This window comes from Drosophila sechellia, chromosome 3R (genome assembly GCF_004382195.2).
Source record: "Drosophila sechellia strain sech25 chromosome 3R, ASM438219v1, whole genome shotgun sequence".
Lineage (NCBI taxonomy): Eukaryota > Metazoa > Arthropoda > Insecta > Diptera > Drosophilidae > Drosophila > Drosophila sechellia.
Genome location: NC_045952.1, coordinates 17,645,394 through 17,671,453, shown reverse-complemented (window position 1 = coordinate 17,671,453; position 26,060 = coordinate 17,645,394). Strand labels below are relative to the sequence as shown.

Below are 26,060 nucleotides of genomic sequence, written 5' to 3'. Positions count from 1 at the left end.
TAGCCCCATAAAATATATCCCCAATCCATGGCTCGTCTCCTAAATAAATTCCAGGCAATTCATAAATCATTTTTTATTGGAAAAATGTAGCTCACTCTGGGTGGCTGACCCCAATTGGGCTATTTCAAAAGTCCGCCCAACCACTTTGCTCGGATTGATGCACGTAAATCCAGTGAAATCTCGCTGAAAGGGAACGACCATTACGGCAGAATTTAGTTTGCAATCTGGGGGTCAGTTGCGTGGATTGCGTGAATGCGAGAATAAAATGTATGAACGCCAATAGGGAATAATTAAGTATTTCAATATTATTGCCACAATCGGCGGTGGGGAGAGCTGGGCTCGCATGCAAATAAAACCTCAACAAGTCAAAACGGAAACCCAAACATTTCGTTCAGTTTGCCTTTCACAAACCTATGGCAAATAGGCCGAGGTGTAGGTGTGGAAAACACTCCTCGGATTTTGGATTTCGGAATTCGGATCTCGGACCTCGGGCTGGTCAGGCAACCGAAGGCAAAGTGCTCCAGTCCAACCACCTGAGGTTCTATACCCGGTACCCATGCCATATATAAAAACAGGGAAATATGTGTGTGTGTGGCTAGGATTCATGCCACCATTCATCCTGTTGTATAAATTAATGGAAAGTCCAGTAGCGTGTTTTGACCATGGCCGGTAACCATGGTGTTAGGGCTATAACGGTGGAAACTAGAGAGAGGTCACTTCGGGAATATGTATGCAAATCGGACTAGGGTGTCCCAATGACATTCGCCGGAGCCACAATTCAAGCGAAAGAGTCATGGATTCAAAGAAGCACCTTGTGCAAGAGTATACACTTTGGACCGGACTTTGAATAAATCGCGGCTTAATTCATTAATTCACTCGGACATTCTCGGTGGAAGGTTGTAATTTCGTTCGACCCACGGCTTTCCAGTCGTTCGGTCGGTCGTTTGGGCCGTTCTCATGCAAATCAAATTCAAAGTCCTTTAGACGTGGTCAAGACCCCGAGCCTAACGGTATAGCTCGCGTGTTACCAATATTAACTACTCGCAGCGAAGACGCGTTTTTCCGTTCCATTCTGTAATGTGACAAGTGTTAACTGATTATACAACTAATCAATACATCATTAACTTGCCAAATAAAATCGTGCTGAAAAAGTATTAGAGTATAATTCCTAATAACATAATTGCGTCCCAATACGCTGGTTTAAATCCACGCATGTGAAATTACTTTGGGTCAATAAACTTGATTCGAAAACACGACAAGGCTGTCAGAAGAGCGAAAAATCGGCCACATGGTCTCGAACATTTTCAACAAAAGCCAGATTAATTATTTTCAGGCGGTGAACTCTTTCCCTTCGCACCGCCTCGTTCTATTGATTACCCTAAAAATAATTTGAGAAAGTGGAGACGGTGCGATAGCGATAACTGCTGGGTGCCTTGGATCCCATCCCGGGGTTGTTGTACCACCGAATTTGGTTTTAGCCCTCTGCTAAAGTCATTGTTAGCCCAGATAAGCCATCTGGCCAGAACTGGCTGCCTAAATAGAGCATCAGCCAAGTAAAGTATGTGTGTATGTAGTACGTACGGTCGAGTACGTGTGAAAACTTTCAATTCACTTGGCTGGCTAGTGGTTACGTCTGGAATGGTGTCTTCGGTGTCTTAAGTTCTCCGATTCCCAAGAATCACTCAGAAAAGCGCCTGATAAGGGGCAATAAAACGAAATTGCACCACTGCAGGGTCTAACAATTCGATGCCACATGTTGCAGGCTGTCAAAGTTGCGCTGCCAAAGTGCATCGCGTGATTTGTGCTATATCTAAACTTCCATGCGGATAAAGTTAACATGACAGTGAAAGCCCCAAAACTTAAGGCAAATATTGAATTCTGAATAACAACATGACATTTGTTTTACTGCTGTCTTGTATCTCTAAAGCGCAGCGTTTAAAACGAAATAGGGTTTAAATTGAATGAAATGCTCCGCAAAAAGGATAATGAAGCGCAACAAATCGGAAATTAACTGAAGGAATCTAACCAAAATGAGGTAATTACTATTTTCGTGTTGAACCGCACAGGAAAATCCAATTGCACTTGAAAATTGTGTTTGTGTGTGTGTACTACTTAGTACATATATTTAGGCTTGCTTAAGTATGCATGGTAATGGAAATGGTAATGGTTATTTGACGTGTCCGATTGGATAGCTAACCCTAGACTCCTTCGGCCCCTCTGTATTTGTTTTGGCCGCCTGGTCACAAGGTCAGGCCGTCGTCATCATCAAAATTAATATATCTGTAGGTCAAAAAGGTTAGGTGCCGTTAAGTTGGTGTGTTCAAGGTAAGGCCTAATCGAAGGCCCATAAACCAGGCTCAACTGGTGGATGCGATTTAGGGCGTAGCCGGGCCAATGGCATTCCGATAAACCATCGTCCTCATTATTGGGTTGACCCCATTCAAGGAGCCTGGGATGTGGAAGAGTCAGGATAGGAGCGACTTCGTCAACCCAAGACGTGACTAACAGTTGCCAAAAAAAAAATAAAATAGATGCCTGGAAAAGTGTGTCACCACGTGGGCCCCTTGGCCAAATCTCAAGTTTTTCCAACTGCAGCCGTAGCAAAAGTTGTAAAGAAACCTCCATGCGCACGGAGGTTAATATGAGAAATGGGTTCAACATCTGCTGCTCCGAGTTCTTGTCTTGGGTTTTGGGCCTGGGATTCGGCGGTAAACTCGTTTAGGTTGCCGCCCTCATTGTGTTCGTTTTTCCTTCATTTTTGGCCCCATGTATAAATATCCTATAGACGGCAGACAGCGGCACTGGTCTGGTATTGGTATAGGAAAAATATTTTAATGTACCTACGATAGGCTGCTCCGGCGCTCTGCCGGCTGCATTAGATGCAGGTCACAAGATAAATAGCACAGAACACGATTACACATATTGAACAAGCTGAAAACATGATCGAATTACTGCAATTTCGTGTGTAGCATTTTCCGGGCCGACGCCACCAGTAAAATCCAAACCGAAAAACATTGGTTCTCTAAATGTTTTAATTTGCTGGCTGCTAAGAGGGGAGGAGGGGTGCGGTCTTTTGACCAAATTAATTAAACATACACAAGTCATTAATCGAAAACATGTCGGTTTTGAATATTAGCATAGTCACGGTCTCAGTTTCTCAGCACTATTAAAAACAATGACCTTTACAATATGTTCCTGTCGACAAGAAAGCAAATCCAAATTACATATTTCGAAATATAACAAGATATTAAATGCAGTCAGCATTACATAATTCAGTCGCATCTAGGTAATCTACTTTTAAGACCCTTTCGGAAACTCCTAAAAATATTTAAAGTAGGTAATAAGAAATATTACCACCACCTGATGGCAAGCCCTTTGTAAAGCCGATATTACAAGTAAACAACAAAATATTTTATGTGTTTTGCGATAACACAGCTCTAAGGAGCTGAAATAGATAAATAAATATTGCAACCCTTTCGAAATTTTAAACGAAGCATAAATATAGGTAGGCACTAACACACTAAAAGATTTAAATGTAAATAATTTTGGCAGTATTGTTTGCCTGCTGAAGCGCCAAATTCATTAAGTGCTTTGATTTTCAGCTTGAAAAGGCGACAATAAAATCGTCGAAATAAGCAGCGATATATAACATGCAATAATGGCTTCATGTCTCAATTGAAATCAGCGAAAATCGCTAACAAATTACCTATGGTATAAGCCGTGCAAATTTGTGGCCAATAGTTGAATAATTGAATAAAACGCCATTTGCATGTGCGAACGCAACCGAATACAAGAGCTGCAGGATTAATTGCGGACTCGTCCGCTTCCGATAGTTCTCAGGCTTGTTTATTATTGGGAATATATCAAGGTTCATTGGAGTGGAGTGGTGTGGAGTGGAGTGGAGTGGAGCAGAGTGGTTGTTGTACCTACCGGCGAGCGAAACGGGTTTGCTGCTCCCACAAAAACAAGAGTGGGTATTGCCATTGCCTTGCTTTCGGTTCCAAAGAGAAGAAAGAGAGTGAGAGAGAGAGAGAAACCGGCTTTCTGCGTCTCGGAAGACTGTCGCTCTGGCTTTCTGCGGAGAATTCTTCGCGTCCAGATAAGCTCCACTAGTCCAGCACTCTTTCCGGACCATTGGCGTCGGCAGTAGCACTTTGTCGTCGGCGCGCTTTGCAACACACCCGGATCGGATCGGAATCGAAATTGGATCGCCTCGACTATGCCATACTATGCTATACTATACCATGTCTAGCTGCGATTAAATCGTGATCGCGATCGCCATCGGTATTGGAATTGCAATTGAAATCGGGACTCGGGGAGACCGAGATTGTGGAGCTGCTGGTCAGGCAGTATAATTGCAGCAATTTAATGTGGACGCTGAACCGCTGACGCTGCTGTACGTAAATACTTTTGATGTTTCTGCAATCGGAGACTCCAGCACGGCGAACAAAAGAACGTTTAGCAAGTTCGCCAAGTTCCCAAAATAAATGAGCTTCGGTGTTGAGTTACGCAAAGAATGGTTTCCTAGTAGTGACTGACAGGTCTGCCCGATCGGTATCCCCATTAATTTCGCATCTGACCGATCTGATCGACTTTGATCTAATCCGAAGGCAAGGTCGTTCGAGGCTCATTCAAGCGAAGCCCCAAATTGGTTATCTGAGCCGCTTAGAAAACACGGTTCGGTTTCAGTTTCGGTTTTCAATCGGTTTCTTTGGTCTTCTCGACTCTCCAGATTAATTTATTGAAAACGTGCTGGACGCGGAAGGATAGTTGGTGGAAAAAACGCTCAGAAATGTGCCTTTAAATCAGTGGCCAAAAAGTGATGCAGTCAATTTAAGACGCGGTCTATTAATATTCAGTGCGGGTCCAAAAATGTCAATCACCTGATTACAAACGACAAACAACAGCAGTGAAGTGCTCGAATTCGGGTTGCATAAATAAGGCGACCGACCACATGGAAAGTTGAAATTAAAAGTCAGACTGTGAAGATACGACGATTTTTCAACGGAGTTCACAACGCAGCACTTTTTAAACATTCAAAAGGTATAATTGAACTAGTTTGTATGTACATATTTAATCAACTTATGTCTGATGTGCGAGGGAGAAAATTAAATATATAAATCAAGTCTCTGCAGACGAGATAAATAACAAATAAAACAAAGTTCAAGTCAAAACCAACTCTCCCTTGCAATAATAGGTAATCTAAAAAGTTGTAATAATCTATTGAAAAATAATTTAAGTTTTATTGACGCTGTATGTATGTATTAACATTTATGCATTCTATAAATATTCACATTCGTTAAGTCCTCTATTAACTATTAATGAAACTTAAATGCCGTCTGTCGATATTCTCTATTTCGAAACATTTAATTACTGATCTTTTGTTAAGTAGCAATCGATTTCAACAGGGGCCGTAAATTTGACAATCTATCCAACCTTCCTTCTGAAATCTCAGATATCGTCGGATGATTTTCCGGTAAACACCTACTTTGGAGGTAATTTGTGGGATGATCCCCCATAAATACTTGAAACATCAAACCATATGGTGAATCTAATCAAATCGGTCGCTTGGTCGGTCCATGTTGATAGATTACATAACGATGTACATTCGTCTGCAGCCAGCGAGTAAGTTGACTGCTGCTGCAGGAACTAGACAAGTTGCTTTATATATATATACAGATACATATCTGTATATATCGAGCCACACGAACATGGCGACCAGCTACCTGCTACCAACGCAAAAGCAAACAGAGACTCCAACTCAAACGCAAACGCAAAGGCAAACTACATACCTGGCCACTTACCTGAGCGGCAGCAACAACACCGGAGCGACCTTGCCTGACCCACTTTACTCGGGGCAGTGCCAAAATTGACAGCTTTGCGGCATTTTAAAATTTATGCTGCAGAATTATCCATAATGGCAGTGCTGTGTGTCTTATGTGCCGTCCCGTGCGTGCCTGAGCATCGAAAACGTACATACATATATTGGTGCCTCGTTTGGCTTGGGGTTCTCGAAAGTTTAACTTTTTCCCGGCCATCGATCTGCCGCTTGCTTTCATTTATAAAAAACCCGACACGCCGCTGGTTTGGGTCGTCGGTTTGGGTCGACGGTCTATGATTTATTTCGTTTATGGTTATTCTTTTTTATGCAACGCGTCGAACCGGGCATATTTATTAATTTGGGGGCAGGCTGTTGGCCTCAACTAAAACGGCAAATTAGACTACTGGAAAGCCATGCGTCGATCGCTGCAACCCGATTAACAGCGCCCGGAGACGCTTAAAGTGAATTACAGCTGCCGCACATCGGCATGGGCATCAAAAAATCGCGTTCGTTGCCTGAGTCTTTCGATTGCCGCGAGGCAACGGGACGCACATCCACGTACCTCAACTCGTAATGGCGACTAGTTCTCGCCGGTTGCCCAACGCAGTGTGGCGTCATTAAAGTGTCGTTCAACCGAGGTTTTAAAAACACAATTCGGAGTCTGAAGCCTTTTGGCCCGACCGCATGCAAAATGAAGAACAATAACTGCGCGAAGGCACATAAAGACATTTATTTATGCTCGACGCCCACAATGTCGCCGCTGCAGTCTGGCTTTTTGGCCCGCTCTTCATTTCCCATGCCGCGCAGCTCTTGGCCAAAACACTAGCACTACACTACCCTCTTGGCCAACTCTCAGCGCGTCCCATTTGCCAAAGTGGAAATAAATTTTTGCTTTATTGAGGAGAGCAATTATGGCCTACAACGACGCGGCGATTCCTTACAACGACTGCAAATAGATTTTCTGTTCTTCAAAATAGCCCTAGCCTCCACTCCATTCCCAATTCCAATCTTGTTCTTTAAGCACTGAAAGAAACTAGCGTTTAATTAAACGATTCGAAACACTTCAATTTGGTTTGTATGCGATAGTTCGAAAAGATATATGGCCCATAAAGACATTCAACTGATAATTAATGTGAACTAATATCATTGATATAAATTCACGTTAAGTGACAGAAATGGAAAATTGAACGAATAAATGAATAGTAGGTGGCATTAAGATATGAGAGTAGTCACTTTTATTGTCGATTTGCATATGATTTTTGCCGAGTGTCTTAATGCCGTAGGCCCCTGATCCGCCAGCAAGCCATCAGTCACAGTCTTTGTCTGGCCGTCTGCGAGGCTTCCTTCATCCGATGACGGTTGGTAATCCAGACTGAGGAGCAGACTGAGCTGAAGGCTGGCCAAAGGCAAAGGCGTTCTTTCATTTTTTTTTTTAGTAGTATTACGTACCATCCCAGTTGGATGGATGGTGTCCTATGGAGCGTTGGAGCCTGGATGTTGCCGTTGATGCGGCTTAACTGCAATCCAAACAAGCATTAGAAGACGACGGGATGGGTATTTAAACCGCGCTGGCAATGCGAAAATAAATGTAAATCAACTCGCCAAAGAGTGCCTGAGTGCATTTTCTTATAAAAGTTCACATAAATTAAGCCAATTAATTTCGTGTCTGCCAGCGTTCCGTGGCTGGGTGCCGATAAAGTCGAGATTCAATTTGAGTACTCAACACGCTGCCGGCTGGAGGATCGCATCCGATTGCCGATCGCTATGCCCCGGGTGGAATAGGAGTCGACTCGGGATCTCTGGAGCCCTGCGACCATGGTCGTAGTCGAAGCTAAGACCATCTCGGTATCTGTCTTCGCTGTCAATCCCACGCACCATTTTATGACGCTGCTCGCTGGTATTGCTGTTATTGCATTCATTGGGGTCTTTTATTTACATTTTTATTTTATTTTTTCGCTGCGTTTGCTAGGGTTCGTAGGAACCGTGGCCCGAAAACAAAGCGGCAGCATGACGGATCCAAAAAAGTATAAAAAAGGTAGTAGAGTCGACAGGCGAGACGAACCGAGCCAGGCAAAGCCGGGCAATAGAAGAAGGCGCGGGCGATGACGCTGTAGATGTTTGTGGGGTTTCTTAATATTTATCAGACGATGATGGCGATGGCGATGGCGATGGCTAGATGGGAGCCGAAAGCCCAAAGCCTAAGATTCCAGATCCAAAACTGGAGATGCAAGACGTCGGCGTTGGCGTTGGCACCCCGACTAATCGAATGGTCTGCGGTCCAGCCCCCGTGTTCGGGTCCACATCCGAGTTGGATCTGGGGAGTTGTTGAGGTCCCTTTGGATCCCAAAAGAAAACATTGTTTGTGCTCCTCATTTACAATTGACTGTGAACTGTGGGCCAAGTTTCTCACTCAATAGTTGGGAGCCTGCAGCTGAACCTTGTCTAGTCCGCCGCAGTGCGTTTCTTTGTTAATTATAGGAAAATGACTGAAACAAAGGCGAACAAAAACAAAAAAACGTTGGCTGCCAACTGCTTGGAATTGTTGAGATGAAAGGAAAACATCACAGTCGGCCCCGACGATAATTAGAAAATCTGGGGAAACGTATGGTAAAAGTGCACTAAGCCATCCATCATACGAGTATTAACTTTTACCGTTATCCAACCACATAACAGTATGGATTTAAATCTAGAAATTATTTCTCCACAGATAAATCCAAATTATATATATTTATAGTTAGGCTTTAATTGTGCTCTTGATGCTTAGCCCATCGATATGACTTACCCATGGGCGATTGAATAATCAGTGTGCGCCGAGCACTTTATGGACCGCAATTAAAATACGGGAATAATATATTAAAAATGCTGCCGTTCTCAGACATGGAGCAGTAGTTATCCCTGTTGTTTCCATTTTGCTCAGCTATATCGCCTTTATGCGTATTTATTTTACCCAGCGAGGCGCACCCAGAAACACGCCTGCAGCTGCGGCAATAAAAACTTTATAGATGCAGATATGTACGTACACTGCAAAAATTGACTGCAAATACATGCATAAATATCTGTGTGTTTGCTGACGAGCTGACAGACAGACAAAAGCCCAAAGACGGAAAGGAACGGCCGGCGGCTTTTGGGTTCGGGTTTGGGCCCAGTCACTGTTCCAGCAACAGATCCAGCTCCAGCTCCAGACTTTAGACCACAGAGCCAGCTTAGACCCAGCTCCAAAGCCCCATATCCCCCTATCCCCACATTTCCCAATCCGCCCTGGTCTGAGCCCCACCCCCTGAAGTCCGAACAGGAAAGGATAGACGGGGCTTCTAGCTTGGTGAAGGACGGTCGACGGTCGCATGGGGGACACGAACGAGCCACGAAATAAACGTTGATTACGAGTCTGCGCCGCTAGCTGCCTTCGCCGTTTACTCGCGGCTGCACTGAGAAAAAATGCTTGCACTTCGAACATTTCTAAGGAAGCTTGATTCTGTTCAGAATCATTTACAATGCTGAAAGTTAGGTTCTAGTCAATTATTCTCTTCTTGAGTCATGTGAACTATATATTATGGTCCTTTTTTTAATGCCACAAATTCTAAAAGCATAGATAACTATGCTTGTATTATTGTACTATTTAATTTCCAATTTGTTTTACTTCATTTGGTCAACATTTCCCAGCTCTAGCTCATTTAACCTTGCGAATTTCTCGCAGTGCAGCAGTTTGTTGCTGCCCGCTGTCTGGCTGCGAGCTCTATTGTCGTGAAGCAGATTAGTTTGCCATCAGGTTCAACTTAATTTGCAACACAAATTTTCATTCTACTTGTGTGCAGCCACGGCGCAGCCGCATCCAGTTGCAGCCCAGCCCGAGTTCGAAAACCAAGCCAAATCCAAAAAAATAAAACAGAAAAAAACAGAAAAAACTATTGCAAAAAAGAGACAAAAGTGCAGAGCTCACGAAGCTGCGTGCCGTGGAAGTTGCAGTTGGATTTTGAACCGGAGCCAGGCCAGCCCGAAAAATTGAACAACGCCCAAAATCTTGTTTTGCTCCAGAGTGAACTCACGAGCTTTGGCTGAGGCGCGCCCGATTTTGGAGTGGGGATATACTCGTACCATGGTCCAAAGACTATAGACCATAGACTATATCCCGTAGACCGCAGACTAGACCAGCGACTAGACCGCAGACTTGGCCCAAAAGCAGGAAGACATTGATCATCGGCAGCGGGTCGAAGTTTACATACCCTTCACTCGCGACACAATAATAAATGCAGTTGGCCAAATTTTCCGACAGCCGTGGCGATTGCAAGCCAATAAAAACGAAACTGTTTCATAAACTTGAGGAACATAGGCAAGCAATATAGTTTTTCTTTTATCAGCTTCCTGATTGCAGCGAACTTTTTTAATGTTCCTTTAGATAAGCCACAAGTTATATTTTTATTTGATGATAGGCATTATTTCATACGAAAGACATAAAATGGATAATAATAATTATTAATCCTCTGCTTACAAAGACTACGATTTAATCTTTTTTTAAATAAAATTAAAAAAAAAATTTCTTTAGCTACAATGAATCATCTAGGTACGACAATTTAACTTAATTTAAAATACCTTCACTTAGCTACCTAAATAGCTAAGTGCTACCTAAAGCAGCTGTTTATTTCTTTAAACAATGCCTCTATTTAGGCCATCAATTGATAAACAAGGCTACGGTGGCTGTGGCATTAATGTGTTCAAGTGTTCCCCCATTTCAAAGGCATTTCTGAGCGGCACAAATGAAGCCATTTTGGGTGGTAATAAATTCAACTGACTCATACTCCTTTCTGCGAAGAAATGTTGTCTTGCCTGAATCCGTGGCGTTATGTGAACGATTGTTTAATCCTATATATAGATGGTGCAGAAGTAGCAGATAGCAAATAGCAAATAGCGAAACATCAAGGCGTTGGCTGCCGATCCAGCTCCAGCTCCAGCTCCAGATGGAGATGGCGATGGCGATGGAGAGACCCAAGACCGGGCCAACTTCATTGCCAGTGGTAGATTCAGTTGACCAGTTAGTCAGTTAGCCATTTAGCCAGTAAGCCAGAGCCAGGCAAGCTGTCTGACCGCTCCGATCCGGCTGGAACACATATATATGTATATATCTGTGTTAAGAGAAATTCGGTCAAATGGCACAAATATTGTGTGCCGTGTGTTACAATTGTTGCGCAACAGCAGCCGGGAAACTGCGAACTGGGAACTTGGATGTGGACTTCGATGTTGGATGTGGATTTGGAACCGAACTGGGCCTGGCGATATACTTGCAAATTGAATGCATTATCGGGCCAGCCGGGCGGCCAGTGGTGTGCATACAATGCACATATAACACAGATTCATTATACTTTAGCCTTTCTAAGCCAAATGCGGGCAGCAGCCGCCGCGGCAGCGGCAGCCACAAAATATATTGCAACACGCTGGCGACCAAAAGCGAGGGTGTCGGGTGGCCATAGCCTCGCCTCCAAACTCCAAGCTCCATGCTGCATGCTCCAAACAGCAGACTGTAAACTCCAAGTGGGGCTGCCTGGGATCCGACTGACATAACTGGTCATTGGCTTGTGGCTAAGGACTCGACGATGCCACTTAGATGCAGCTGCACAAACTGGAAATTGGCAAATACAGCTAGCATGAACGGCCGTTCGACGGACGGGACGGACAAGAAACCGGATTGCCAATAGCTCACCGCCGAGCTGTTCGCAAAAAAGTCTGAGCTCGCAATTTAAGCAGCCGACGTTCGGTTCGGGCCAAAAGGAGCAGCACTGAGAGAAAAATATACCAACTTCAACTACCAAGCTGGACATTTCTTTATGTGAAAGTTAAAGTAGCTTAGTTTCAGAGGTTGCAAGACTAAGTAATTGAACTTCCAATAAGGTGCATTTATCCTAACTATATCCTTCTCTCCATGCTCCAAATTTTCTCGCAGTGTATAACCACTGCTGCTGCCGCTGTTTCTTGGCCAGTTTTGTAATTACGTGCAGCACACACGTAGCAAATGCGGCCAGCAAATGGTCCCAGTCCCAGTTTCAGTGCCAGGATTTGGTCAATGATTCGCCTGCGCGGCGGCTACTGTCTGCCGGCTCCTCCGATTCTCCTGTAATCGAGCTTCCATCCAGAACGGTCGTTTTTTATCCAACCTTCTTTCTTTTGTGTACTGACATTGCCACTGGATGTCGGAGCCGGAGACCCTCAATTTGCTCAACTGCTGGTCAACCTGGCACTCGGATGAGTGAAAAAAAAGAGCGAAATAAAAGCTCTACACTGTCATTTCAACACCGTTTAATGTCCGCTGTCATTTGTGTCAGCGTTACGGTCCGAGTTTTATCATCTTTCACGTTGTGTGTGTACTTACCAATTTGAGCAATTTGGGCTAAGAAAACCGAAAGCCGTCGCGATCTATTTCTCGATTTCCTTCGCTGGCCGCTGTCTTTTCATCTCCACCCAAGAATCCATCAGTCAGCTATTAAGTGGAAGAAAAAACTAAGCAAAAAGCGAGAAGAAACACATTCCCTAAGGTTTATGGAATTTTCATTAGAATAACGAGATTGTAGTGCTGTTCAGCAGCAAGTAGACCATAAAGAATGGCTATACTTTTACCAAAGCCTCGGAGAAATGCGTCTAAAGTACCGCTTGTAATTGTCGCACATGATTAAACGTAATGAAATTTTTTCGCGTTTAGACAGACGAGACGTGACCGCTTGAATGACCGCGTTACCAATTCTGAAACCCGGCTTTGTGATGATGACCGATATGATGGCTCAAGAGCGAAACTCTTTAGCCAACAACACACATCGTAGCCCAATTATCAGCTATACATGGTGTTCTTTGGGCCGAGAGGCACATACTCATGTACTTAAAAACGAGTGCTACCTGTCATCCAGCCATATAGTCCCCATCTTACCCTCTGAATCGGATGAATCGACATTTCATCTGGCGTCTTAATTGCGCCAAGTTACATAAAGGTCATCAAGAGCTTTTCGGCTCTTTGCTGCTGGTTATTTTATGAGATGATAACGATCTCAACACTGCATAATAACTTGGCTCAAACACAACGAAAGTTATTATGCTGTCATATTAGTTTAAATTGTTAAATACCCATTAATTCGGCGCAGATTAGTGGATCTGCATTTTCAGCAAATAAGCTTTAATTGCTAGCGTAATATGTGATATGATTTTAATACGTGTGAAAATCGAAAGGAATTACGCAATTGACCCCATTATTACAATTTTCTCTGATAGGTGAGAAAGTAATGCCCTTTTACAACAAGTTGAAAAGTAACATTAAAACATTACTAGAAAAGCCTTTTCACGAATCGATTTATGACGGCCATTCTTTAGGCGAAACAAAAGCAATTAGGACAGCTATAACCTTTTCAAGTGTTAAGTTCATAATTTATGCCCATTTCAACATATTGCCAAAACGCTTTCAGCATTTAGCTTTTCGGCTCACTGCTCATTTCTCTTGCTCACATTTGAACAAACGTATATGGCACCGAAAAAGTGAAATAAAAAAACATAAAACATAAAACATAAGTACAAGCGGCGGAAAAACATTGACCAACTGGACTTAATCGTTGTGAAAAGCCGTTTGCTCGGGGAGCACGATTGCATAAAGCCAAAGTATCCGAGTATTTTGTTAATTAATAATATTACAACTCGGCCTGATGTTTGAGTAGTTTGTTCAGCCAGGGTGCCAAAAACAGAGCGCCGTGTTTGCGACAAATAAGCAGTCGTAGATCTCTTAATTGCATTATTTATCAGCCGCGGACCAACTCCACTTCCACTGCGGTTAAGCCATACAAATTGGCCTCATCTGTTGGTCATGGCTACATGGCTCTACATGGCTTAAGGAAAAATGAAAGTGCTGCAGTATTAATTATGAAATCTAATTCGATTTCCAAGCGCTGCCCAGACCGCCCCGAATGGAAAATGAAAGTAGATGGTCGCTTGGTTGGTCGGTCGGTCGATCGGTTGGTTGGTTAGTCAACCACTTTTGTGGAGCGACCACCGGACGCCGAGTTAAACCTTAATACATAGTTCACACTTGCACACACCCGGAGCGAGCCAACTGCAATCCAGTCCCGACTTGGGATTCGTCTTGGCCCACAAAAGTTATGCATTTGGGACGATGATTCGGCGCGGCTTGGACCGTGGTCAGCGCATTGCACAACCACGTTCGCTTCCCAATCCCAAGACACAACCTTTTGGAAATCCGTAGATGCAGATCGGGTGCTCCGATAGCACCATTTAATTGATCCACGATGATGCATTACAAGTCGTTTCTAAATTGGCTCTCTAATTGAATTGCCTTTAATTTCCGAGTTAACACTATTCATTTGATACGCATTGCGTTATAATTGAAATTAACAAGGTTACCATCTCAATAGCAGGGAAAATTCAATTTGGATTTTTCGGGGTTTAAGTTTATGTACAGCACCGGAAGTGGAGCTCTCTTTGTTGGGTGAACTAATCAAAATTTTTAATTCAACTGAAGTCTGATTAATTCACTTATTTGCTACCCAAGTTTAAGACCCTTATATTCAATGTTTTAGCTTGTACTAATCCTTAAATTTTGACCATCTTTCTGTTTCCAGAAATGGCTTCCACAAGTAGCAGTCAGCCGGAGAAGAACCGATCACATGTCCCGCTTTGCCGCCTGGGAACAGAGCCTGTCAGTCGCACGAGTGCCGCTGAGGAGCCCAGTGGGCAGAGGGAATGCTACTACTACACCCCAGCTACCTCCCCGCGCCACCACCATCACCATCATCACCAGCACCACCATCACCATCGCCTGAAGCAGCACCACCGGCATCATCATCATCATCATCAGCATCAGCATCATCATCATCATCAACAGCAGCACAATCATCAGAACCAGCAGATGCAGCACCACTGGCCATCGCGACTGGGTCCAATTGGTCCCTGGTTGGGCGCAATGACCGCCTATCGACTGCTGACAATCAGCCTCCTAATTGGCATTCTGTGTCCACATCACGTCCAGGGAGCGGACCCCAAGTTCGATCCGACCACGCGCATGCGCCTGGTTCTTGTGCCGGCGGACGCACAGGTCAACTCGGTAATCTACAGGTTGCGTGCCACCGACGAGGAGTTCGACTATCCGCTGACCTTCGAGTTCGTGGGCGATGCCAGCGCCTCCACCGTCAAGGTGGAATCGCTTCCCTGCACCAAGTACAATTCTGTGTGCCAGGCGAATATCGTTCTCCAGCGACGACTGGAGCCGGGCAGATACTATGACTTCCAGGTATCGGTGAAGGACACCAAGGGCGGGATGACCACGCAACTCTGCTCAATTACGGCCACCAATTTCACCACGCCGCACGACCTCATCTTCCCGCACAAGCCCGGCATCATAATGATACCCGAGGTGAGAACACTACACCCATCCATCCACATATGGATGTGGCCACGGCCAGAACGTTTCAATTACCAATTACACGTAACGCCCGTGAAGAGATCCGTCTAGAGGAGCTGGGGCACTTGGAAAATTTCTATTATAGAGGTCTTAGGATTAAAGAGAGTCAAGGGGCATGAATGAATGAAATAATGAAATTGGTTAGCTACATATCATAGATTTTTATAAAACAGATTTAATCTATTACATTTTTATTTTCTTATTACTATTTGGCATTTAGATACTACTAATATCTAAATTAGGCATTCTTAAATTCCTTTGCCTTCGCAAGTCAACGAGTTTTCTGCAAGTGTAGCCACTTTAATGAAGCATTAATCAGATAAGCCATTAGAAGCACGTCTCCCAATGGAGAAGATGCTATTCGTTTTTCATAAGCGATGCTCGTACACGATAATCATTGTTATGGTGCACAATTACAAGCGTATTCGGACAGGGTCAAATGTGTAATTTATCCAACCGAAATATCATCAAAAGTTATAAGCCCCAACCCCGATTTATCTTTAAAGGATGCTAAACGCGGAACGGAATTGGATTACGTAATTGCGCGCAAGAATCCACTGTTCCAGAAACCAGTCTACCTCGAGTTATGGGTAAGTTGGAAGATGGCCATGGAGACCCCTAACCCAACGGAGCTTATGATTTATGGATCGTACTTTTCGCCAACAGGGTTCTCCGCTGTTTGCCATAAGACAAAAAATCGTATCTTCCGAGACCACAGAAGGCACCGTTTTCCTCCTGGGACCATTAGACTTTGAGAAGCAAGCCATGTACCATCTAACGATACTAGCCAATGTGAGTATTTATATATTTAAGATTAATCATAGCTATAAATGAAAATATCCCATTTTGCCCGAAGGATGCTTATGCTGAGCCTGGTCAGGATAGTCGCAATATAGCGGGCATGGAGATAGTGGTTATCGTGCAGGATGTTCAAGATCAGCCGCCAGTGTTCACATCTGCTCCCCCAGTGACCAAACTGCCACCGGGAATACTGCCAGGCGATAAGGTATATCTTTTCCATATCTCTAAGGAACATAAATTCCAATATCTCTGCCCACTCAGATATTGCAAGTCCACGCCGAGGATGGTGACAAGGGGAATCCCCGGGAGGTTCGCTACGGCTTGGTATCCGAGAACAATCCGTTCACCTCGTTTTTCGACATCAACGAAACAAGCGGTAAGTAAAGGACGTACTCTATGCGGAAGCACACTTAGTTTTTAAGGTCCGAACATTTATCAAGGAGATAACACACTTTAATTCCTCTTGTGATGGTCATCGTTGCTAGAACGCCTATATAATGGTTACTCTTACCAACGGCCACTGTAATAAAATAAGATAACATCTTCATGGGACACTGATAGTGCATAGATAGTGGAAAATTTTTGTCTTAGCGTTGCAAACTCGGATGCATCGCATCGCAGATTCCCATGGATGGGGAGGGGCGAGCTTTTGCAAATATAGTCGCAGGAAGCAAGAAAAATGGTCTGCGCATGGGCAGCGGACTTAAAAATATTGACCACAAGTAAAGCAAGCAAAATAAATTGGACGAAAATCAGAAACCACAATAGCAGCAACAAATGCCAGGCATAAGCGAGAGGAAAATAGCCGCAGAACAACGTCAGGTAACCGATATTAACATAACTACCAGGTGGTGCAGTGGTGCAGTGGTGCAGCGGTGGAGTGGTACGAGTACTGCAAGCAACACGGCAACCCGCTTTGTCGTCAGACTCGTTAGATAGAAACCCATCTTCACCCCGCCTTCGAATCCCCAATCCCCCAGTCCCCCATTCTCCGATTCTCCGATTCCAGGCAACTTCCTCCGACGTCAACGGCAATACCCGTTCGTTGCGGCCAAGTTCTGTGCCGCAATTTGGCCCAAACCCAAACCCCCACAGAGACTTCCTTGTTTCGTGCTAGTCTCGTCTCGTTGGCAGTAGCACTTTGATGACTTTGGCTATAAGGCCGAGCCGCTTGCTCTTGCCCCACCAGCCCCATCGAGTATAATGGCCAGGCTGTCTCCACCTCCACCTCCTCCTCCTCCTCCTCCTCCTCCTCCACCCCATGCAACTCCTCCTCCCCCAATCAACCCACAATTTCTTTTAGCCATGTGCAGTGGGAAGCACTCTTGCCACGAAGATTCACAGTTTGCTGGCTCTAGCCAAATTAATTTCAAATTGGAATCCCTTTGGGGCAAAACAATTAACAGCGTTGTGGTCGATATTCCCACTGCCCGGATTTATTAGTAGTGTTGCAGCTATTTTTAGGCTTGCAGACACGAAGTACAATAATTACTTAACGGCAACGACGCATAACTAAATATGTTGCCTCTTTTATACAAGGTATGCACTTCAAGTTGATTAGCTATTCAAATTATGGATGGCCCGGCTAATCAGCCAACGGATTCTGAGAACCTCTGAGAACCTCGACTGTGGCGCCAGCTAATCCGCCGAAAGTTTATGGGTGGGAATCTTCTCTTCTCGAGCTGCACAGAATCTTTTTGCATATTACCCAACGACCACCACCGGGGAAAAGTTCAAAAAAAAACAGTGTTCAATAAAAAATTGGGAAAAAAGCATATTCAACGTGCAGTGAACTTGGCGTGGGAACTACCAACTTTCTGCACCATTTATCAGGTTTTCTGATGACGGCTGTGGTGCAAAAAGAAAAAAGCTGCTGGGCCCACAGGCAGATTGTGAGCATTTACAGCTGGCTGCAGCTTTCAGTTTTTCCAGTACGCAAATCACACCGGAAAAAGTGCAAAAAACTAGACTGAAGTTCCCATAGTTGACCTTTCTAATTGCCTCGAGATGTGACTGATGGTTCTCAGATAATTCTCTTCAGAAAAATGTGTTCAAATAAGACTAAATAAGTAAAGCAGCAGCTTGATTAGTACTAGTTTGCTATGGACTCAACCATATTATTTTATGTTGTGATTTCTTTTTATTAATTGGAATTTAAGTGTTAATTTTCAGGAACGCCATGCAATTAATCTTAAATATAACTAACCCTTCCAACCTGCGCATTAAATCAACCAACGCTTCGGCTATTTGCATTGCAGGCGAGATCTTCCTGATGCGACCCCTCGAGGACATTGCCTTCATCACGCATGTGGGTGATCCGGTGCTGCTCACCGTAATTGCGGAAGAGGTTAAGGTGGGTCGTGACGAGCCGCCCGCACTGGCCTCCACGGTCCAATTGGCGTTCTTTCTGCCCGATCGCACCAATTCGCCGCCGTACTTCGAGAACGATCAGTAAGTACCAGCAGGTTCCCATCGCAGCAGCCGGGGGGCATACTGCAAAAAAGAAAAGAAAACAGACTTTGCTAGGGCAAACCTGCTCAACCACTATGAGTCCCGGGTCCCGAATCTCTGGTCCCTGCTCCCTGCTCCCAGTTGCCTGTATCCCTGCTCCCTCCAAGTGCAATTGGGCGAAGTAGGAGTGATGTTGCTTATCCCAAAACAAAGATCGAAAAGACACCACTGAGCTGCGACCAACACAAACAACAAATTTTAGCCGCGTCCATTAGCATAAAGTCCTAAAATTCTTGGCATAGGCAACCACGACGATGACGGCGACAAGGCGACGACTTAGAAGACGACCAAGTCGAAGACGAGGACTATAAACTCTTCTGCTGAAATCAGCGACTGCAGCATCCATTTATGCGCACTAACTTTGAACTCCAGTCCGTCCCAGCCGAATTCCCGACAAACTGGTAACAGCCAACTGCAAGTCCGGCTGCAGTCAGAGAAATGGGCGATCTTCAATCAAAAATGGTCTTCAGACTGAAGATTGAAACTCATCGATTGGAACATCAGTTCCTTAGAACTTAGCTTAAATCTGTCTTATTGGTTGATTGAAATAGGATCGGTTTGTTGATTATAATATATATAGTATTTACTGGGATTGTTTTATAGACCACTCTTATTTCTTGCAACCTTGATCTGTCCATATAATATTTTATAAGATGAGCCATGACGTGGCTAGTCCCCAGCTTTTTGACGAGTGTAGAAGTAGCTTGTCGCACGCCTTTGCAACAGTGTACAGGCGTTCACGAAGTTCTTTCTCCATGCTAATCTCTGGCTCACGACTTTTCTTCTCCTCTGCTCCTTTTTCTGCCTTTCCCGCAGCTATGTCTCGAGGGTGGACGAGAACGCCCCACAAGGCACCGCACTGACGTTCGTTGATCCCTACGTGCCGCGGGTCTACGACGATGATACGGGCAAGAACGGCGTCTTCTCGCTGACGCTGCTCAACAACAACGGCACGTTCGAGATCAGCCCCAATGTGGCGGAACGAAGTGCCGGGTTCCTGATCCGGGTGCGAGACAACTCCATGCTGGACTACGAGCAGCAGCAGTCGGTGCAGTTCCAAATCCTGGCCCAGGAACTCGGACCGGCGACCAATCTTTCGGCTCTGGTCAACGTTACGGTGTATATCAACGATGTGAACGACAATGCTCCGGTTTTTGAGCAGCCAGCTTATTCCGTAGAGCTTCCCGAGAACATGACGGCGGGCACAAAGGTGGTCCAAGTGCTGGCCACCGATCCGGATTCCGGATTGGGCGGCAAAGTGCGCTATACGGCTATTCTAGGCTATCTGAACACCTCACTGAATCTGGACGCGGAGACGGGACTGATCACGGTGTCCACCAACAAGCATGGCTTCGATCGGGAAGTGATGCCCGAGTACCATCTCTATGTAGAGGCCAGGGACATGGATGGCGAGGGAAATCGAGCTCAGGTGCCATTAATAATCAAACTAATAGATGTCAACGATGAAACGCCCATCTTCGATAAGGATCTTTACGAGTTTATACTCACACACGATCTGATGGGCTTCACCACCACCGCTGTTATCCATGCTGAGGACAAGGACGCCACAGCTCCCAATAACGAGGTGCGCTACGAGATCATCAATGGCAACTACGACAATCAGTTTGTTCTGGACAAGGTGACCGGTGAGCTGACCGTTAGGGAGAAGATCCACCTGCGCTCCAAGAAGAATGCCAAGACGAGACGACGTCGGCAGGCGGGTTCGGACGATGAGGATACGGATATATTCATCCTGACAGCCCGGGCCTATGATCTGGGAGTACCGGTGCGGTTCTCTACCACCACGATTCGTGTTTATCCACCGGAGAGCCGGAAGCGCACTGTCAAGTTTGTGGTGCCAGGACACAATCCGGACAAGGCCAAAACCGAAGAAACCTTGTCGGCCCTCTCAGGCGGCAAGGTGTACATCCACAATATCCGACCCCTGAGACCCGATGAGCCAGGTGCCAAGGATATACCAGCGGGAAATCCGGGAATCAAGGAGCGAAGCGTAGTGACGGCCACCGTGATCTACGATAGCTCCTCCGTGGTGGACATATCGGAGATCCAGCAACGGTTGTCCCATCACAACAACTCGTATGCCATTATGCCGCAGGACACCTCCAGCACAGACGTAAGTGGATCCTGGAGGATCGGGTTGCTTAATTGCCTTTAATAGACTCTCACTCCCCTGCAGACGCAGTACAAGGCCGAGAACAAGGTGCTCTTCTGGCTGCTTATCCTGCTGGCCACCCTGGTGGCACTGACCATCCTGATCCTGCTGCTCTGCTGCATCTGCTCCTGGTGTCCACTTTATGGAGCGGCGACGTGAGTACCAAAAATATTAATTCAATTGGGGATGGGTTCAGTGCACGTTCCTAAAAATTCCTCCAGGGAAACAAATAATAATTGGAAAAATCATATTGAAATACACAAGTATCATCTAAATTATCATCATCTAAACTAATGTATTTTCCAAAGATTATTATTATTAGTTAAATGAACTATCTCGGTATGAAAACTGATTAGTCTCCCCACTGTTATATGCCAAACTACACAATCTCACTTGGGGGCAGTGATAAAAGCTAAGATGGAAATTATGTAATTGTAAATATTGCACGTTTGGAGTTCATAAAAAACTCGTTACGAACGCACTTATAAAAAGCGTTATTGCCAATTAGTTGTAATAATCTTTATTTAAAGGCGACTTTCTAATGCTAAATTGATCATGAGTGAGCCGAACTGTAAATTTAATACAGGCAAATATTTGACTGCCATATGCAAAGTGCTCAAATATTTAAGATGCCTAATAAATGTTGAATTTTTAAGCATGCAATTGCATTCTTAACATACCGACATTAGTATAATAACTAAGTCAAATGGATATTAACAAACTGGTTTCAATTCCAAAGCCGATGAACAAGTATCATAAGAATTCTGGAATAATTTACACATTTAACCACCACACATCACAACCATTCTATCCATGTATAATCTTTTATTTTTCTCTTGTAGCAAAAGAATAGTTAATATCAGTAGAACTGAAGACGATGTGCATCTAGTGCATAGGGAAATGGCAAATGGAAAACAAACAAAATCTGTTCAGGTAGATTTTGAACTTTTTCGAATTCAATTGTAGTAGTAAATTGTAATGCAAACGCACTTACCAAATTCCAAATTGCAAAAGCTATCAATCTTAAGTTTTTCATTTTTGATTTCCTTATCGACTACGAAATTTGTTTCACTTTGCAAAATTTGCACAACTCATAATGGATGCGGAAGTATATCTAACATGTACAATTTAACCCCAGGATGCATTTCACAAAGCAGTTTAAAGTAAATAACATTGGATTTTATAAATATTTGTTTAAAATTTAAAAATTTCTTTCATTTGAACATACTTATTGTTTTTACATTTCTTTCAAAAGGCAACTGCTTAGTGAAAAGTTCTCAAGATTCATTGCTTCACATGCATATTAAAATTCCTTAGATATACTTCGCTTTTTCGGATTAGTTTAAAGTCATAAGCATATGCAAACTGAATTCCTAACCCACTTGCAGGTCGCAGAGTGGATGGGAAGACGCGATGCCTGGTCAGCGGAGAAACCTCCAGATACCCGAACGAAGCCCACCCGCTGGGAGTTCCACGATGGACGTGAACAGCTTGACGAAGACGTAGGAAGGGGCCAGGACATCGGCGAAGGCGATCGGCGACACATCCAATCCGCCGAGGAGCAGCAGCGACGTGTTCGCATCAAGTAGGATTATAAACCAGGGGTCAAAACCAAACAGAACTTAACCTTTTCCTCATCCACTAACCCTGCAGGCATAACCGCACAGCCAAAGACGACCTTCATCTTAATTTCCATAACTCTAGGACTAATCTGATCAACGACCGCGACGTATACATGGAGGATGTGATTGAGAACCGCGAACTGGCGGGCGACAGGGAGCACATCACCCGGACCCGGGTGAACAGGCAGGAGTACGCCCGGAGGAAGCAGTACGACTCGGAGGTGCGCCACATCGACGATGATTCCATGCGAAGGCACGAAATTGATCGAGGGAGTGACATCGACTTTAATACTGCCCACAATAGTCTCAAAAGCAAAAGGGAGCTGTTCATCAAGGATGGCAACGTGGAGATTCTTCAGCTGATGACCAGAGATAAGACTAGGGATGGCCTAAACCTGGACGATGACAACATCTATGTGAATGTCCCGATGAAACCAGCGGGTAATCTCTCTCATCCGCAATTGCTGATGGTCGACAACTCCGGCAAGGAGATCCTGATGCGCAGGTTCATCGAGGAGCAGCCGGATGGCAAGCAGATCATCAGAGAGCATTATCAGATAGTTCCGGGCGCTACCTATATACAATCCATGCCCAATGAGGTTCAGCAGGGATCGACCCTAAAAGGAGATACATTCCCGCTGGGTAAATCGGGACCAAATAGCATAGTTTACTCCCAACTGGAGCCGGAGGTGAAGGTCATCCACACGCAGCCGGTGCAAGCAGGCGAAGGTGTTTCCCTGGATCAGCAGATGCAGCCAGCTGTCTCCAATCAGTCACTTACCCACGAACTGGAGCACTCACTCAAGCAGCAGAATGCACTCCTCCGACAGATTTTGATGGAAAAGGAGAAGTTGGAGAATGCGTATACCCAACACGAAGTGGCATTGGAAACGCAGAGTCTTCCCGGCCAGTCCATGGCCATAGGAACTCAGACGGATTGCGATGCTGGCACTCAGACAGAGGGATTCGATGGCGTTTTGGATCCCGAAATTTCACTGGCGAAAGCATCTCGCCGAAGAGCCCGCAGCGAAAACGACGAGTCCATGTCGGAGGACGGATACGAGTATGTGCGCTTCAATCCGCCAAATAGTCCCGAAGGAGTCTACTGGATCAAGAGAAGGAGGACGAAAAAACGGCCAAGGCAGCCTCGCAAGAGGATCGTAATGGTGGAGGAGGTGAAACGCAAGATTCGGACTCCCATCAAAGAAGAAGAGGAAGTTCAGGAGAGGAAGAAACGAGTGCCACCCAAGAAACCTCTAAGGGAGACCAAAACGAGTATCCTGCGCAAGCAGCTGAGTGACGAAAGTCGGAAGGACCAAACCCGAAACAGGGAAAGCGAAACAGGCAATCGCCACAGATCCGAATCGGATTCCCATAACCGCGATATGTTTATGGAGATAAGCGACTCCATGGACGAACTGGCCAGTCCGGGATCACACAGCATTCGGAAAATACAGGTAGAGAAGTACTACAAGCACTCCGATGCCGACTTCGATGAGGATGATACGGAGTACTCTATCGATTCGGATGGCGACGAGATTGTGATCAGAACCAATTATCCTAGTCGAGCGCAGGAAAACGAAAGGTACCGAAGGCAAGAAAAAACCTATGCGGAGCCGGAAATCCCAGTAGATCGAAAAAGGCCTCCAAGAAAGTCGTCACCGACGGATTCCCACCCAGAAGCCATGCCGCGGCTATCAAGGCGCGATAGCTCCAAAAGGGTTTCCAGGAAGCAGACATCCTCAGAACCGCCACATAACCGAGTGTCCATCTCAAAGTACGAGTCAACGGTGACTGAGAACGGTAGGAAGCTCATGTCCACCTCCACAGAAATAGTTGGCTCCAAGCGATCCCTAACCGATCGCAGTTACCAGAGTGAGACAGAGCTGGCGGCCCTCGAACCTGAAGAACGTAATGTACCCAAGTACATGGAGTGGTACTACAACAAAAAGAAGTCATCCGTTAGTGGACGCACCTCCACCGAGTCATCAAAGTCACAACCATCCAGCAAGAAGAAGGTGGGAGCTGCGGAGAACCGGGTTTCGAAAACCAGAATCACGGCGCAACCCAAGGACGTGGAGGAGTATGATGAGACTGGTGGCCGGTACAAGCCAGAACCAGCGCCCAGGAAATCTCCACCAAAAGGCAGTCGATTGCTGAAGGAGGACCGAGCTCTAAACAAGCAGCACAAACCAAAAATCGAGACTGACACGAATCACCCATTGCTCCAGCACTCGGAGCACCGTTTCGAAAGGGAGATCGCCCTAGAGGTCCCAGCTGCTCCCACCAAGCTGCCCCACTACATGTATCCCGAGACTCCGCCACATGCAGCTGCCGCCGGAAAGGAATCGAAGTCCGGCAGAGAGTCCAAGACCAGCAAGGAGGACAAGCCCAAGCCCTCACCCATCCGAGAAAACGAAGTAAAGGTGTCCAACTCAAAGATCTACGTAGAGCATCGCGGAACGGGGCATCCTACACAGAAGCAGCTAAACGCATCCACACTGGAGGATGATCACGATTCCGGAATAGCGATGAACTCACTGCTCAACAGCCTGGGACGTCGCAATCCCATTGCCGAGAAGAAGAGCGTCTTCTCCATCGCCTACGACGATGTCAGCCGGGTGAAGAAGATCAATTCGGGCGGGGAGTCGCCGCAGTACTCGTAGGACGATACATTCGAAGCCCCTACAAAAGAAAGGAACAATCATATGTGATAGCCTCAAAGGCTCCATACCTGCGAATCATCGAACCAACACTATCTGCAATACTGTATCATATACACCAAAAGCCAGCATGTTACTCCATATTCGTAGTCTACGGGATGTTGAGATATGTTCAATTCGTTTCCGTGCACCGAAAATACGTTAGGATCGGGATCCGGATACGGATCCGGTTAGCCGATTTCATTTTACTCATAAGCCGACAGATGTAGTTAAAAGTTTTATATCTAACGTTATGCCTAGATAGGTGGTATGATATGGATGAGAACGATTGCTACTCGTCCAATCTCGAGGTCTTGTCGCTCGATTTGTACCACAAATGTATTCAACTCTATCCTATATGCATTAACTACTCTACTATGTATGACCAAAATTGTTAAGAATATTTATGTGGATAGTGTCTAATGGATCTGTGTACATATATACGTTTGTAGCTATAGCCCAGAAGTCATAACCAAGTGCTTTCCTACCAGAAACTTGTGCAAATGTGTATGTACGTAAGTTAGTGTATATTTTGCAGTCGAATAAACAGATGCCTGCCATATTGAAAACACTTGCGAATATAATCTAATAAATCGAAAGCAAGTTTTTGTAAATACTTTAATTAAATTTAAATAAATCCAATTAATCCAAAAATTGTTTTTTTATCAAGGGAATGGAACGGGAAATTTAATGCGCCATAATATTAAAAACACTTTTACTTGATCCGCTTGTATGTATGCGCCTAGGGTTAATTTTAAAGTTTTTTTATATTGTTTACGCTCTCTTGAACTTCTCACCCCGAATCGTTAGGTATTTGTATAAGAAGTTTGTACAGCTCACACTTTTCACATCAAGTACTTCTTCTCAAGGGCAAGCAAAAATCAAAGATATTCTTTCATCGGATACTTCTCTTCTACTGAATCGAACAATTGGGAGACAGTTGTAAGATGCTTGCAACACGACTTCAAACAAAATTCTCTTCATTAAGTTG

The 26,060-nt window shown here is 44.9% G+C and overlaps 1 protein-coding gene across 5 annotated transcripts; it reads left to right on the top strand.

Moving 5' to 3' along the window:
• The first annotated feature begins 1,754 nt into the window (after positions 1 to 1,754).
• LOC6606911 (cadherin-86C) lies at positions 1,755 to 25,715 on the top strand. 5 transcript variants are annotated; one of them, XM_032721249.1, is made up of 12 exons: positions 1,755 to 2,035; positions 14,422 to 15,212; positions 15,767 to 15,850; positions 15,927 to 16,052; positions 16,117 to 16,266; positions 16,323 to 16,437; positions 18,320 to 18,512; positions 19,389 to 20,706; positions 20,752 to 20,900; positions 21,588 to 21,678; positions 22,134 to 22,330; positions 22,399 to 25,715. In XM_032721249.1, the coding sequence occupies exons 2-12, from the start codon at positions 14,424 to 14,426 to the stop codon at positions 25,031 to 25,033; spliced, it is 5,847 nt and encodes a 1,948-aa protein (XP_032577140.1). In that variant the 5' UTR covers positions 1,755 to 2,035; positions 14,422 to 14,423; the 3' UTR covers positions 25,034 to 25,715. The 5 variants fall into 5 exon arrangements, 3 of the variants coding, with proteins under 3 accessions (XP_032577140.1, XP_032577141.1, XP_032577139.1); XM_032721250.1 differs by lacking the exon at positions 1,755 to 2,035 and adding an exon at positions 4,159 to 5,043 and having other exon boundaries at positions 20,770 to 20,900; XM_032721248.1 differs by lacking the exon at positions 1,755 to 2,035 and adding an exon at positions 4,159 to 5,043.
• The last annotated feature ends 345 nt before the right edge of the window (positions 25,716 to 26,060 follow it).

Bases quoted from the DNA above. Each gene is read 5' to 3' on its own strand.
- LOC6606911 (XM_032721249.1), top strand. From the start codon at position 14,424: ATGGCTTCCACAAGTAGCAGTCAGCCGGAGAAGAACCGATCACATGTC. The intron at 15,851-15,926 runs GTAAGTTGGAAG...TTTCGCCAACAG, and splicing joins CAGTCTACCTCGAGTTATGG to GGTTCTCCGCTGTTTGCCAT. The intron at 20,901-21,587 runs GTGAGTACCAAA...TTTCTCTTGTAG, and splicing joins CCACTTTATGGAGCGGCGAC to CAAAAGAATAGTTAATATCA.